This window comes from Cheilinus undulatus, linkage group 8 (genome assembly GCF_018320785.1).
Source record: "Cheilinus undulatus linkage group 8, ASM1832078v1, whole genome shotgun sequence".
Lineage (NCBI taxonomy): Eukaryota > Metazoa > Chordata > Actinopteri > Labriformes > Labridae > Cheilinus > Cheilinus undulatus.
Window position 1 is genome coordinate 2,760,945 of NC_054872.1, and position 16,624 is coordinate 2,777,568.

A 16,624-nucleotide genomic window follows, 5' to 3' on the forward strand; every position below is an offset into this window, starting at 1 on the left:
CAAAAACACTTCCTAACCCTGGCTAGCTACCTAACCCCTAAAGGCTATTTAACCAAATCCAAACAAAAAAAGCACAAAGAAAAGGATCAAAAATAAACCAAATGTGCACAAAATGTTTTTACACATTACCTTCCAGGCTTCCTGTTACACTGTAGTCCAGTGACACTAAACATGTGGCTTCTTTGTAATGATTTATGGCTCTTTTATGTCTTACTTTGAAATATTAATCCCCCAGAAAACCTTTATTTTGCCCATTAAAGTAACTTTTACACTCATTTTTACCTCCGCCAAGCAGGTTATGTGATCGGCAGGGTTTGTTAGTTTGTTTATTAGCAACATAACTCAAAAAGTTATGGACGGATTTTGATGAAATTTTCAGGAAATGTCAGAAGTGGCATAAGGAAGAACTGATCAGATTTTGGGAGTGATCCGGATCACCGTCTGGATCCAGGAATTTTTTTAAAGGATTCTTCACTATTGGGAGATAGGGCTAATGGCTGAGGTCTCTGAGTGTTTTTCTAGTTGCCATGTTTTTGCTGTTTTTTGGCAATTTTTTGCCCCCTATAACTCATTTTTTGGTAATTTTTCACCTATTTTTGCTTCTTTCTGCCCTATTTTGCCACTTTTTCTCCCTGTTTTTCTACATTTTGTCAGTTTATGCCTACTTTGCCCCTTTTCGCCCCTTTTTTGCCGCTGTTTGATCATTACTTGCTACCATTAACTTATTTTTATTGCCACTTTAATCAGTTTTTGCCTCTTTTCACCACCTAGATTGTGGGTCTTGCAACTTATTTTTCAACAATTTGGCTCTTTGGTTGAGCAGGGTTGAGTAATGCTGTTGTAGTCAATGGAAACATAACATCTTTTACAACAGAGTATCTGAGTCGTCATAAATACTGGCTTTTAAAAATGTATCTGATTCTAAAGTTAACAAAAACATTGACTTTTATCCAGTGATGAAGTTAGTTTCTCTGGCTCTATATAACGGCTATTAGTAGAACCAGTTATAACAACAAACTCTTAACCATTAGCAGTGCCTGCAATTAAAAAAAATTCAATTACAGAAAAGTGCATGAGTGTAATCTTTAAAAGAAGAGTCTTAAATCTTTACACCTCCCCCTGCCTTTGCTTGCTGCTACCTGTGTGCCCGGGCTGTTGATATCTATGGGATCAGTCCAGTCGGTGGAGCTGTGCTCTGAGTTGGTTTTCAGCTGCAGCGTGGGCAATGTCTCTTTCTGTCTGCATTCAGGGAAACTGGAAGATTGGTGGTAGAGCTCATGCTGCAGAGAGCAGTTAGCTGGCAGAGGACAGCAGTAAACCTCAGTCCTTGGAGTTTCTAAACAACAGAAAAGAAGGTAAATATTAACAGAGATAGTAAAACAGTAAAAGACAAAAATAAGAGTAAGAATAAGACTGTGATAAGATGATATGAGAGAAAATAGACTATAAGAAACTAGTGTCCCATTGAGTATCCTGCTCACAGACAGACTGCAGAGGCAGGGGATCAAACCACTGACCTTCTACACCGCATTCCAAATTATTATGCAAATTGGGTTTTAGTGTCATAAACATTTAATTTTTTGTTTTTCAGTTAAACTCGGATGGTTTTGTGTCTCAGGTCTCTTTGGATCACTGAAATCAATCTCAGACACCTGTGAGGAAAACTACTTAAGAAGGACGTTCCACATTATTAAGCAGGCCACAGGTTTCAGCAATATGGGAAAGAAAAAGGATCTCTGCTGCTGAAAAGTCTCAAATAGTACAATGCCTTGGACAAGGTAGGAAAACAGTAAATCTTTCAGGAGGACTTGGGTGTAGGATCTTCTAGAGGATTGCAGTTGTGCATAAACCTACTATTTAGCACCCCCTAACCAGTGCTCACAAGCAGAAACGGTTGCAGTGGGCCCAGAAATACATGAAGACTCATTTTCAAACAGTCTTGTTTACTGATAAGTGCTGTGCAACCCTGGATGGTCCAGATGGAGGAGTAGTGGATGGTTGGTGGATGGCCACCATGTCCCAACAAGGCTGTGACATCAGCAAGGAGGAGACGGAGTCATGTTCTGGGCCAGAATCATGAGGAGAGAGCTGGTAGGCCCCTTAGGGTCCCTGAAGGTGTGAAAATTACCTCGGAAAAGTATATAGAGTTTCTGACTGACCACTTTCTTCCATGGTACAAAAAGAAGAACCGTGTCTTCTGTAGTAAAATGATCTTCATGCATGACAATGCTCCATCTCATGCTGCAAAGAATCCCTCTGTGTTATTGGCTGCTATGCGCATAAAAGGAGAGAAACTCATGGTGTGGCCCCCATCCTCCCCTGGCCTCAACCCTATTGAGAACCTTTGGAGCATCCTCAAGCTAAAGATCTATGAGGGTGGGAGGCAGTTCACATCAAAACAGCAGCTCTGGGAGGATATTCTGACATCCTGCAAAGAAATTCAAGCAGAAACTCTCCAAAAACTCACAAGTTCAATGGATGCAAGAATAGGGAAGGTGATATCAAAGAGGGGCTCCTATGTTAACATGGAACTTGGCCTGTTAAGATGTTTTTGATTGAAATAGCTTAGAATTCAGTAAATATGACCTCCTAATGCTGTAAATTCAACAGATGACCATTTTCAGTTCTTTACAACCTGTAAAATGTTTTAAAACTCTGTTGTGCAGAATAATTTGAAAAAGTGCATTTTGAGGGTGTTTTTTTTTTATAAATATTTATCATTGAGAGGTTCGTTCAATAAAATTTAAATTATGCTCCAACAAGTGATGACTTGAAAATTATACTGACTGTCACCTGTATCAACTATTTAGGAAAATCAGGAACGCGGTGTAATTAGAGGATAATCATCACTACCTTTGTAACCACGGATCAATCTTGAGGCATTCCTACCTTTGACATTTTCTTTGAGAAGCAGCGGGATGGGACACTTGTTGTGGATCAGCATTCGAGGAGAGGGGTCCTCATTCAGGGTGATGTATGTCACCCCGAGGTGTTCCTGATACGTCAGAATTATGCCTCTAAAAATATAAAAACAAAAACACATGTAAACAAGTCCATAAATTAAGTGTCCAGAGACAGTTTTATCCAGACCCTCTGTAATCACACACAGATAAGAGCTCACACACCCACCAACACGTCAAACATCACATCACTGCTATGGCCATTCGCAAATCTCTGTGGTGCATCTTAGGGCCGAGCCCTAACTCAAGCCAGGTGCTGACACCCAGTGACTGTGCATGTGTGAGAGCATATTTATGTTTCTGTTTGTGTGTTTAGCTGCACAGCTACATTTCTAAACAGCTACGGAATGCCAAGCTGGCCAGTCAAACCTCACAGTACCATGGTGTGTCTATGGAAAAAATATATTTATAGTCCAAATGCTGCACAGACTACATATCCTGTGTTTAAGATTATATTTGGGATTTTTTTTGGAAATGTTAAAAGAAGAGAAACACAGAGATATGCTAGAGCAGGGGTTCTCAACTTTTCAGCTCGCAACCCACAAAGAAAAGGTGCCAGAGACCAGGGACCCCCACTACCTGTAGGTGTCTGAACACAGCCATGAACATTCAAGAATAGTTATTTGCAGACAAGGCCGTCCATGAGGGGGGAAAAATGGGACAGCTTTCTGGGGCCCAGCCAAACTGGGGGCCAGCAAAATCATGGTCAAGCTGTGGTATTTTAGATTTGACCTGAATAATAACCACTCTTATGAAAGAAACACATTTTAATTCATTTGTGTAGTAAGTAGCCCTCTTAAAATGTAAAAATAGCTACAATGGGTTAATAATGGCAAGAAATGGTGGGAAAGGTGGTGAAATTAGATTTTAAAAGTAGCAAAAACGGTTTAGAAATGCCAAAAGTTTGAAAAAAGTGGCAAAAAATAGCCAAAAAGTGGCAGAAATGTGTTTATATGGTAAAGAATGAGCATATTAGGTGGTAAAATGGGATTCAAAAGTAGCTGAAATGGCCTTAAAGTGGCAAAAATGGGTGGAGATTTGGTGAAATGGGATGAAAATTGGTATAAACTGGCAACAAAGGGTTAGCTGAGGCAGAAAACGTCAGAAACTGGCCAAAAATTGGCATATCAAATTATAAAATGTGGCTTAACAAGTGGTTAAAAGGGGTTAATAGGGAATGATCTGTCAACAGAGCCATCAATAGGCAGAGAGTTGGAACATTTGTTTTAGAAGTGGTAAAAACAGGCAGATAAAACGTGGTGGAAAGGGTTTAAAATGACAAAAATGGGTTATAAGTTGCAAAAATTAGTTAAAATGGGCAAAATTGGTGGGAAAAGTGATGAAAATGGGTTAGAATTAGGCTAAATTAGTGTAAAGTTGTAACAGTGTAATTCATAAGTGTTCTTAGTTTTTTTAAGGCTTCTGGAGACCCCCTCTCAGTGTCTGGCAACCCCCAATGGGGTCCCGACCCCAATGTTGAGAACCCTTGTGCTAGAGGATGCAACTACAGCAGAAAAGCAGTCAGGCTGACTGTGGAAATGTTGAGAACATTTCTCTTTTTGCCTCATCAGCAAAGTTTAACAAGCTGTGAGAAGCAACAGTATCTCTGTGCTTTGTACACTGTGCCAGCCAGGGCTTGGTACCCTGCTCTCAATGGACTGTCACAGCCAGCAAGCCACCCACCTGCTGTTCAGGCCACCCCCAGAGTTCGGTTCTCCAGGAACGGACAAACTCTGCCTCAGAAAGTCTGATCGAATCGGAGCAGGAAGGCTCCACGCAGCAGATCCAACTCCAACATCAGGCTTGGGAAACAAGCTGAAGAGCATGTGCTTGAGTGGCAAGGGGAACTCCACCTTTCCCTGGATGTTGGTTTGGAGGAGATCCCAACATGGCACGGAGCAGGGTTTTGCCGGGGATGACTCCTCAGCAGGGGCGAGGCTGAACACCGCCGTGTCTGGTATCTCACAGGCCTGAGTGGAGGACATAAAGGAGACATGACGAAGACGGAGGGAGAAGAGCGGAGAGAGGAGGAGAGTGGAAAGCCAAGAAAAAAGGAAAAAACAAGAAAGGGCACAGAAGATGTCAGTGATTTGCACAAAGGATGCATGGTAAAACCACATTGTTATTGTATTCTCTTCTTTGTCCCACTGAGCTTAGTGTTAAATTGGTAGCAGAGAAGCCCTGCTGTGCTGGTTTAACAGCCATAAGCAGAGAGTAGTCGAAGACCACAGGGATTAGGCACTGAGCATGATGAATAGACCAGCTAGAAAGACATTCCAACCCTTGTTTGTGGTCTGTGATATAATTGAGCCCATCACCCACTTTTTATTTTTCAAGCTCTTTTTTTTAAGTTTTTTTTTCAGTCAATTAGTGGCAACTGGCAGACTCTGCCATCCTCTTTTAAGAGGATCTGAAGGTTTATTAAATGACATCATTACATTGTTGCTCTCTTTGAGGACAAGCAGCAGATGAAAGCAAAAGGGAAACCTGCATCCAATTCTGAGTGTTTGTCTTATGTCCTTATGAAGTGCCACTGCCACATGGTGGGACAGGAGGAGGAGAGGGGGAGCAACATGATCTGATGGAAAATGGCTCTCTATAACAGAGCAATGTGTATATGAGCACTGGTGTTTGAGCTGTGAGCGTAGGGGATAGCGTTTGTGAGAAGTTCCCCCGCTTTGGTCATGAGGAAGTACTGAAAAAAGAAGCTATAGGCCAAGGATTTACACCGTTTCACATTTTATGGAGCTGAAGAAAAAAGGGGAAGACTTAGAGACTGGGCAGGTGCTGTCATATATGAAACACTACCCGTGTTGTATAGCCTTAAACTTCTTATATGCTCAAGCACAAGCATTTTATAATCATTTTTTAACAATTAGAGGAGGGAAACATTCAGATTAAAGAAAGTATTTAGTATTTTTCATACTACTGTTAGCCAAAGTTTGCATGGCTTTTATGAATTAAGCCAGAAACCATCCACACCTGAGAGTCACTCTCCTGAGGTTTTCTGAAGGCAGCAAACAGAGAAACCTGTTAATAAGCATTCATGGACATTACCTGGCCATCAGTTCCCATTGCATGGTGAGACATGAGAGGTCTGTACTGGATCATAAAAGGAGTATTGTTGACAAGGATTGTTTTGTCCTCTATCTGCAGGATCTGGATGCCGTGTCTCACCACAGATGACACACAGAACTGGCACAGCTACACAGGAGAAGCAGAGCAACTTATTAGCTATAAAACACTTCAGAACATCTCACTGTTGGGTGTTGAGAGGAAAGAGGTGATGAATTCAATGACAATTTTAAAGACACATTCATAAATGTCTCAGGAAATTATTGTGCTGCTCACATTAAAAAATCTCTCTTATAACAGTTCAGGAAAATAAGTTATTGGTAAAACCTTCAGATATGCCTGTTAATAAAGTAAAAATTTCTTTTAGCAGTCTGGAAAAAACAGGACAAGCTACAAGGATTGATTCTTATCTGTGGAACATTTAACATACTTAAGCAAAATAATAATCTACGTGAAATAAATACAGGGATTTGATAATCTTAAAAGTTAAATATTATGCAAAAATCACTTTTTCAGGCTTTTCTAACAAAAATATGTGCCCCTGGCCTGTCCACAATCCCCTTAAATACCAGAAAAATCCACTCTCTTCCACAGACTCATTCTCCACCTTTCAGAAAATGTGTGCTAAAACAAGTCATTCTCATATTTTCCCCTCATTATGTCATGTGGGGAGTTAGTCCTGCCCCCAGGTTTGGTTGGCCCTCCCTGCTTGGAAGAAAGTTCCACCCTCCTCTCCTGATCCTCCTCTCAGCTGCAATCAGGAATGTCACATCCTTTTGCTGAGAGGAGTGTGGTCAGGGGTGGAGTCAGACAGCTCATTAACATTTAAAGCCATAGACACAGAAACAGCTTGTTCTGAGCAGGGCTGAAACAGAGGGGTTTTTAGAAGGTCCAGTACTGGAGTGTTTTTTTTTCACCAACAAACTTCACAGGCATGTTTTGGGGACCTCTGAGACCGATATAAACTAGTCTTAAAAGGTAAAATATGTCCCCTTTAAGACTAACCGTTTTCATTTAAATGCTTTTGCCAGCAAAAAAGAATTATTAATTGGTGGGTCAGTCACAAAGCCTTTTCTAGTGGGTCGCAGACCTGTGTCTGGAAAAAAATTGCACTAATTTCTCTATAAAACTCTAAAAACGTGTTTTTTCTGTCCTGTTATTTTGTTTGGTCTCATCTGTCTAAGGTCCAAGCCAGTGTTAATGCTAAAATGGGTTAATAACGGCAAAACATGGTGGGAAAGGTGGTGAAATTAGATTTTAAAGTAGCAAAAATGGTTTAGAAATGCCAAAAGTTTGAAAAAAGTGGCAAAAAAACAACCAAAAAATGGAAAAATGGGATAAAGTAGTAAAAAAATGTGCATATTAAGTGATAAAAGGGGATTCAAAAGTAGCTGAAATGGCCTTAAAGTGGCAAAAATGGGTGGAGATTTGGTGAAATGGGATGAAAATTGGTATAAACTGGCAACAAAGGGTTAGCTGAGGCAGAAAACGTCAGAAACTGGCAAAAAATTGGCATATCAAATTATAAAATGTGGCTTAAAAAGTGGTTAAAAGGGGTTAATAAGAGCAATAGCGTGTCAAAAGAGCCAACAATAGGCAGAGAGTTGCAACATTTGTTTTAGAAGTGGCAAAAACAGGCAGATAAAACGTGGTGGAAAGGGTTCAAAATGATAAAAATGGGTTATAAGTTGCAAAAATTAGTTAAAATGGGCAAAATTGGTGGGAAAAGTGATGAAAATGGGTTAGAATTAGGCTAAATTAGTGTAAAGTTGTAACAGTGTAATTCATAAGTGTTCTTAGTTTTTTTAAGGCTTCTGGAGACCCCCTCTCAGTGTCTGGCAACCCCCAATGGGGTCCCGACCCCAACACTGAGAACTCCTGCTATATCTAATGCAATAAGTTAAATTTTAAAAATATAGTTTTTCGTTTCATAAAGTTGAGGTAGCGCATAAAAAACATGAACAGGGTGAACATTTTCTGGGTGGTTACATTGTCAAAAAAGTATTGACAAAATGGCAAAATAGGTGTGGACCTCTAAGGATTAAAACAATATAATAGTATAATAAAATAAAAAATAAAAGCCTTCTAATGTTATAATCTTATAACCTACAATCACACATCTCTATGATTCTATAATAAACACTAAGACTGTATCAGTAACACATATTTTGCATGTTAAAAGGGATTATAAGGGACAACAATGCTTTTGAACAAAGCCATATATATATGGGGACTTCCCATTGACACTGAAATAAATTCAGTGACATTCATGCTAACTGTAAGTCCTTTCTAGTATGACTGCTGTTTTCCTGACCTTTTGTTTGCCAGGAAATGCTCCCAGAGTGATGTCAGCCTCTACATATCCCTCTTCATCCAGAGTGACCACCTCTGAACCCGATCCCTCCTTCCATCGAGGGGAGGTCACGTCGTGGACCAGTTTCAGTGCTGTGGACTTGTGGACGGTGTTTGTGTGGGCCCAATAAATACCAATCTGAAAGGCTTCCTGGATGGAGTGCAAAGAGAAAGCGGTTCAGAGCAGGTCAAAAACCTTCTCTGATGCTTGAGTCATACTATTTTTTGACCAAACATAAACGCCACTTTACCTTGAAGTTCGGGGGGACGATGACCTTGCCAGCAGGTATTTGTAAAACAATGGTCTCCCCCTCAAACAGCCAAAGGTCCCATTGAGAATGGTTCGCCAGCAGAGCCCAGGGCAGCAATTCTATAAGCAGCGTGTTCAGGCCAGACTTCCAGCAGGACAACTTGACCTGCATGGGACTGTCCCACTGGGCAAGGGGGTCCAGCTCAGGCCTGTGGGAAGGAAACACATTATTACAGAATTCTCTCTCTCTTTGTTTCTCTCTTTCTGTCTCTCTTAATTCACTTCAACTCACTGAGCTTTACTGGCATGGGAAACATGTCAAATTAATTCTAAATTATACATTTCAAACAATAACAGAAAAAAAGTTATTTATTTGTCAGCAGGAATGTTGTCTGGAAAAAAAGCTGTTTTCTGTGCAGACAGTACTTTTCATGACAGCAGGGTGGTGTTATAAATTCAAAAAGGACTGAGACAAGACAGATAACTGTTCTGTGGTCAAGAAATGTAAATTTCTTTTGGGAAACCAGAGATGCCATGTCATGAACTCTAAAGAGGAGAGGGAGCATCCAGCTTGTTCTCCTGGCTCAGTTCTAAAGCCTGTATCTCTGAGGGTATGGGGTTAAATTAGTGGCTATGGTGAGGATAGTTTACACATCTGGAACTATCAGTGCTGAGTGGTATACAGAGGTTTACAGTTTAGAGAGGTTCAGAGCAGTGATACTCAACGTGTGGCTCCTTTCTGATGATTTGTGGCTCTTTTATGTCTTAATTTGAAATATTATTCCCCAGAAAAACCTAAAAAGGGAAACTCTGACCTCGGAAATTAATCACATTAATTAGTTTGTTTCAGAGGCTTATACAAAAAGCTTTATTTGTCAAACTTAACTGTCCCATTTATCTCATTTTTTGCCACATTTATCCAATTTTTGCCCTTTTCACATTATTTGTCACTTTTCACCAAATTAAGCTATTTTTGCTGTAGAACACCACTTTTTTCAACTTTTTTGCCCATTTTTGCCACTTCTTTTTGACACTTTTTCCCCATTTTTGCCCTTTTTCCCCATTTTTTCCATGTTTCTCCCATTTAAGCTACATTTTGCCATAAAAGTACCCATTGTTTCCTCTTTTTTTGCCCTATTTTGCCACTCTTGACTGCTTATTGCCCATTTAAGTCACTTTTCTCTCATTTTTTGTCATGTTTTTGCCTCTTTTCATCAATCCTTTACCACTTTTCACCCATTTAAGCTACCTTTTGCCATTAAATACCACTTGTTTCCTTTTTTTGCCCTATTTTGCCACTCTTGACTGCTTTTTGCCCTTTTTAGTCACTTTTTCCTCTTTTTTTTGTCATCTTAGACTTATTTTTATTGCTACTTTAAGCCATTTTTGCCATCTTAAACCACTTAGTGGATCTTGCAAAGGTATTTTTTAACTAGAAAAGCACTCGGAGAGCGCAGACCTCCACCATCAGCCCTATCTCCCAATAGTAAAGAATCCTTTAAAAAATTCCTGGATCCAGACAGTGATCGGGATCATTCCCAAAATCTAATCAGTTCTTCCTTATGCCATTTCTGACATTTTCTGAAAATTTCATCAAAATGCGTCCACAACTTTGTGAGTTGTGCTGCTAACAAACAAACTAACAAACCCTGCTGATCACATAACCTCCTTGGCGGAGGTAACAATTTGGCTCTTCGGTTAAGCAGGGTTGAGGAACACTGTTTTAGAGTAACATTTGCTCCAATCCAATGTCTCTTCAGGGAAGGCCATACGTATTTCAGAAGGACAGTGCTAAATAACTTAGAACACCCATCACAACAGCATGGCTTTCCAGTAAGAGTCCAGGTACTGAACTGGTCTGTTTGCAGTCCAGACCTTCCCAGATGTTCACAGACTGCTGTTAAAGAAGAGGGGATGCTACATAACAGTAAACATGGCCCTGTCCCTGCTTTTTTGAGATGTGTTGGTGCCATCAAATTCAAATGAGCTAATATTTTTCATGAAATGGTAAAATCTTTCAGTTACAACATCTGATATGTTTTTAATGCTCTATTGTGACTAAAATATGAGATTTGATAATCATTGCATTGCTTTTAGCAACATTTTACACTGTGCCCCAACTTTTTTGGAATTGGGGTTGTACATACTCAGAAGAGCAGGCATCTCTACACAGGCATTTAAAAGAGTCTTGCAAAGTATTAAACCTTGCAGAACATTAGCAAGGCTAAGCTGGTAGATGGAAAGGCTTGTGGATTAGCGATCCGGTACCAAAGACAGTTAACAGGCTACTGGGGACAAAAACAGAAACACTCAACCATTTTTCCACCAATCCACTGACACAGCAGTCGTTTCATGGTAATCATGGTCTAGTGTGCCATAAACAATGTGAGTGACAGCAGAGAGCCAAACAAACAGTTCTCTGAGAATTACTCTGTAGTTGAAGCCATCAAAGAAAACCCAGTCCCCCCCCCAAGGACTGCCTCGACTCTTCACAGCCCACAAACCTGCTATTTCAGACTTGTCCCATAACCAAAAGCTCTGCATCAGGAAACTGTGGGGAAACATGATGTCAATAGTTTTGTTTACTATTTACTGCTGTGTGCGTGCTTTAATGGCTCACTGACCTCTAACAGATGGCAGCAAAGTGAGGGGCTTAACAAGTAATAGAGCTCACATTAAAGTCATTATAAGAAATGTGCTCAGCAGCTTTTGTCAGAATCTGTAAAGTCTGAAGGGCTAAATGTGAAGAGTAACCTGACATACCAGAGAGGCTGTTTCATAAATCCACTGAATGGGATAAATGCCACAGTCATCTGGGAAACCTCCCATACAGTGTTTAGAAGGGCGGGACTTTTCAAAAATCTTAGGAAGGTCATTGGACAAATGCTCTGTCACATTCATTACAGGCGACAAGACAAAAGAGGGCTGTACACATGCTCAGTAACCTGAGCTCAACAGTCAGATGCTGTTGTAGTTAGGGATGGGATCCAGCGATCCAGTATCAGTATTGGTGTCCGATACGGACGTAATTAATAGATCGGATATCTGACTGACGGCGCCGATCCAAGTGAACGATCCAAATGCATCCAACAGTTTGTGGTAGACCATGAACGCACCACAGTCTAACAGGAGACAGTCTGTGTGTAACTGAGCTAGTATTAGTTAGGATGTTCTTAGCGGTATAACCTAGCGGTATTACCTAGTCGATTAGACGTAAATTTATATTTAGAATAGTCAGAACTAGTCTAAAGATGAGAGAACACAAAGAGGAGTGGGTGTGACGTTAGCAATGATAATACTCGGTACAGTGTGGCTAGCATTGAAAGCTAGCACCGCCCGCCTTCGTTCCTCTTTGCAGATTAATATCGTGCTTTGATATTTGGCCTCTTTTCACTTCGGGTGAGTAGTCATAGAGCTTAAACCTCGACAGCCCACATACCACTTTATTTCCATTTACTACTTTGGAAAACTGTCGTACCGCGGTCTTCCTACTATACACTAACAGCTTAGCAGCCACCGCCCGGATGTTTACAACCAGGGACAGGGTCAGAGAGGAAGGCTGCAGCCATTAACTGAAGCTACAGTGGTCTCTAGTGGCAGGAGATTCATTAAAGCACATTACAGACAGGGATTTCAAGCCTGTTTTTTTGGATAATGTTGATATTTATTTATTAGTAGTTCAAATAAATTTGTTTGGAATATATTTAATTCAATTCATTTTTGTATTTTTTTTGCTTTTTAATAAGAGGAGCTGGGTGGTTTACTACAGCCTCATGTAACCTCACACATTATACCAACAACAATAATAATTGTTGAAAAATATATATACAGTGCTTAACAAATGTAGAAGACCACCCTAACCCTAACCAAAGTAAGGTTTATGCCACAGCTGCCCTAAATTAACAACATTGGTAATTACCAAAATCATTTTTATGTTTCTGCAATGGTTAATACACCAACATGTAGAAGCTCTTTAACCCAAATGATATTTTTAATGCTAAAATATAATTATCATTGTTATCCATGAATTTTAAAATTTACTGAGTTACAAAAACCCTGAAAAAATAGTAAATCACATTATTATTTCTTGATTAATATGTCAAATTATAGTTATTTACTTGCATTCCTGAACAGAAAAATTTGTTTAAGTGGTTGAATGTTATGCTTGATTCATTTCTGACTTCTCAGAGAAGCCCAGTGAGCCGGCTCAAATTTGGGTGAATTCAGTTTGAAATTCCTCATTCCTGTTCAAAATGGTAAAACGTGGAGAGCTGACTGAAAATGAAAGAGTCCGCATTACAGCACTTCATGATGCTGGATGGTCTCTGAGACGAATATGACAGCTGGTCTAATACATTTGTTAAGCAATGTATATCGGAACCAGTATCGGTATCAGGACATATTTATCAGAATCGGATTGGAACTGAAAAAAGTGGATCGGTGCATCCCTAGTTGTAGTTTATGAACGGTAGAGTTTGTTGTTGGATAAAACTCATGCTGAGGCCGGTAAGGAGAGGTGCAAAAATATCTACCCCATCAAGAAAAAGCTGTCATTGTGTTTTTTTTGCTCCTCCTTCAATAAAGGATTGTTGCCAGTTGATTAAAAAACTGTCGCTACAGCTCCATCTGAGCCTACTGATTCACCAACAGCAGTCTCTGCTAATAGCTCACGATGCTATAGAAGCCTGCTTGAGCTGGGAGAAGAGTAGAAACATCTTTTCCCCGTGAAAAGCTTCCTTTGCAATTCTTTGGGCAGTACTTTTGGGTGCGACGGAGTCGTGATGTAAGCATCACGTGATGTTAGCGTGGATGCTGCTAAAGTGCCAGTTTTATCAGAACTTGATGATATTTCTTCAATAAAAGAAGAACAAAGAACAGCTGTGAGTTGTTTTCTTTTCAAAAATGACAAGCCGTGTGCTGACACGTCTACAGTCGCCATGGTTCATGTTGTGTAGTCCTATATGGAGTTTACTCTTCGGTAGGGGCGCAGCTCGGTACGTCACGTGTTTTGTGGCTCTGATTGGCCCATAAAGATGTGACGGACAAAATGTCATCCAATCACCCCCTGAGTTTTTTTTCAAAGGCTCTGCCCTTTCCTAAACACCATCTATGGAAGGTTTACTAGATGGAAGTGTGAAACAAATCCATCTGGCGTGCCAGGTTACAGCCGTTGTATAAACTGGCTCCTTGTACAACTAAACCCCGCCTGTAACTGTTGCAAACTAGTGATGAAGCAGGGCAGGAGAAGAGAGGAAAACATCCTTTCTGTCATGAAAAGCTTTCAGTACTGTTCTCTCTCATTTTGCTGATGTACTATAGCTACATCTGAGCTAAACGCTACACCAGCAGAAGCCACTGCTAACCTGTCACGGTAAAACTAAACCCCCGTCTGTAGCTACAGCCTCACTCTCCTGAAATGATGCTGATGGCACGACTGTTTCAGATCGGAGCTTTGCCTGATGACAGACATGGAATCTGGCCGATCCTTCTGCTTTTTTTCCTAAATATCTAAAGGATTTTAGAAGTGCCAGTTTTGAAAAGCACAGCTCTCTGGATTCTCACATGGACATGAAACACAAACACTCACACAGGCATGGAAAAGGAAGTGCCTTCCCAAACAGAAATCTATTTACTGATACTCATGATTAATAAAAAAAAACATGCAGATTTAAGTTTGACTTTGCGGTACTCTTTATCCCCTAAAACATTCTTTCTTCTAATGCGTCTCCCTCCAGCTCCTACACATAGAGTAGCAGATTGCTGGCTCTCAGACGCGCTGCCAATCTCTGTGATGGAACATGTGCTTTGGCCCTGAGCTTTTGTCTCACAGGGAGAAGCTGACAGAGAAACCCAACACCAAACCAAAAAGCAGCCTTTCCCTGAGACACAGTGTGTGTGACATCTAAAGGTGAGTGATGTGTATTGTGGTGTGTGTTTGTAACACAATGTTATGATTGTGTGTACACATGTGCCGGGCAACAATCTGTGTGTGTGTTTGCATATGTACAGAGAGCAGAGAAACCCAGGCAACCACAGGCAGACATATGGCTCACATGTCCAGCAGATCCACCAGGACTCTTTGTAACTGCAAGCCTGTGGGAGAGTATGTGGCTACGTCTTTTACTGCTGCTATCAAGATGTGATTGTTTTGTGACAAAAGATGATTTCCAGAGTGACAATGCGGACAGATTCACATGTGTGCTCTGCCCGATGCTGTATGTAAAAGAATGCAAAGGCCACATATACACACATGTACACACCTCACATAATATATTCAAAAAAATACACTCTGCAACCTAAAACGCTGTGCCAACTTTTAACTGGAAGCACGGCTCTGTGACTTGTGTGAGAATCGGAGACTGTGACAAAGTGAAGGCCTGAATCTCTGATCTGTGGGGAAAGCAGCAGGATTCCAAGATTACGTCTGAAGCGTGGCTTTGAATTGTATTTACAGTTAACTGTTTTATTATGTGAACAAAGAGTCAGCAATAAAGAGAAGCCTCCTTCATTAAAGGGCTCTCTTGCACAACTCTGTGCTTTGAGGAGGGATGCTGTATGAGTAGAAAAACACTGGTGGGCCTCAGTGGAAGCAATGAAACTCCAACAGCTAGATTTAATGCTTGCCTCAGAGGGGCTATAATGAGAGCTCCATTAAAGAATAGAATAATGCATATTTACTTATGAAGAAAAGGAATAAAGGGGGCTAAGAGCTTTCAATCATGACGGTATTTTTGTGTGACTCTGGTACACAGCTTGCATTATGTGTCACTGTTTCTCTATCCTAACTTGCTTTTTAACTTTTTTAACGGACCCAAGTGCATTTAAAAACATGATTCACAAGATCCAGATCAATACTGATCATGAAAGTAGGGAAAACTGTTTTTATTCTTTTTCCTGAAACGGATCTTAGTGGCATGAGAAATTCTCACAGAAACAACATAAAATAACTAATATGACGTACTTTTCTGAATCCTTGGTAATGTACGGCCATGGGGGCTCATCAGGGACCTTTGGGCCGTAGAAGTCTGCCAGAATGTGGTTGAGGTTGTCTTCGTTTCCAGCTTTGTTCACAATCTGTTTGATTAGGCTGGTGGAGATTGGTACAGCACAGTGGGAAGCATCTTCATCCTCCCTGAAATATGGGGCATAAACAAAACAATGATTGTAGATTTGTATATGGAGACTCAAGTGAGTGTGTGTTTATTTATCCACTACAGAAAACGCAGCAGTTTTTAATTCCACAGAGATACATCACAGGCATGTTTACTCTCAGTGATTTGCAAACAGGTGCTATCTTTATCCCAGAACTTGCAGGTCTGTTTTTATGCCAAGCAGGCAGAGCTTCGGCTGATATGAATGATCCTAACCTTCAGGCCCCGCTTTATAAAAATCACACTTTTGACCTTAAGGCCCTTTTAGGCAAAGAAATGGCAAAAAATGGGTGAAAAAGGGGAAGAATAGGCATAAATTGCGAAAATGGGGTAAAAATAGCAAAAATGGATAAACGATTTGCAGCAGGCAAAAATGGAAAGAAAAAAGCAGTATAAACTTGGCAAGAAATAACTGAAAACTGACTAAAATGGGCAAAAAACGGTACAAGTGCCATTCAATGTCAAAAGGCAGTTTAGATGGGTGAGAAGTGGCAATAAATGGCAAAGGGTGGGGTTGCAAATAGCAAAAAGCAGGATCACAGGCAAAAACTGGTAAATATAAACAAAAGAAAAGGGCCAATAATAATAATAATAATAATAGGATAAAAGATGCAAAAATGGGCTAAAAGTGGCAAAAAAAAAGTGGCAAAATGGGCTTAAAAAGCAGAAAAAAAATTTAAAAAATGGAAAAAGGGGAACAACATGGCAATAAGGGCAATAGAAATATACAGACAAAAAAGGGCTGACAGTTAAAGCCAGCCTGCAATGGATAACTTCTGAGGTCAAACTGTACATTTCTCTGGGTGAAAGATATTTCAAATGAAGACATAGAAGAG

The 16,624-nt window shown here is 40.3% G+C and overlaps 2 protein-coding genes across 7 annotated transcripts in view; both read right to left on the reverse strand.

Moving 5' to 3' along the window:
• Positions 1-16,624, reverse strand: part of LOC121513254 (NLR family CARD domain-containing protein 3-like) — a 945,231-nt gene that overhangs the window by 347,122 nt on the left and 581,485 nt on the right. The window lies entirely within an intron of this gene.
• LOC121513252 (vacuolar protein sorting-associated protein 13B-like) overlaps positions 1-16,624 on the reverse strand; it is a 481,863-nt gene that overhangs the window by 18,989 nt on the left and 446,250 nt on the right. For all 3 annotated transcript variants that reach the window (XM_041792863.1, XM_041792864.1, XM_041792862.1), the window contains exons 51-57: positions 15,599-15,769; positions 8,639-8,846; positions 8,350-8,538; positions 6,018-6,164; positions 4,644-4,930; positions 2,890-3,017; positions 1,140-1,336 (exon numbers count right to left, since the gene is read on the reverse strand). In XM_041792863.1, coding sequence (XP_041648797.1) covers positions 1,140-1,336; positions 2,890-3,017; positions 4,644-4,930; positions 6,018-6,164; positions 8,350-8,538; positions 8,639-8,846; positions 15,599-15,769 — 1,327 coding nt within the window. The remainder of the gene's footprint in view (positions 1-1,139; positions 1,337-2,889; positions 3,018-4,643; positions 4,931-6,017; positions 6,165-8,349; positions 8,539-8,638; positions 8,847-15,598; positions 15,770-16,624) is intronic.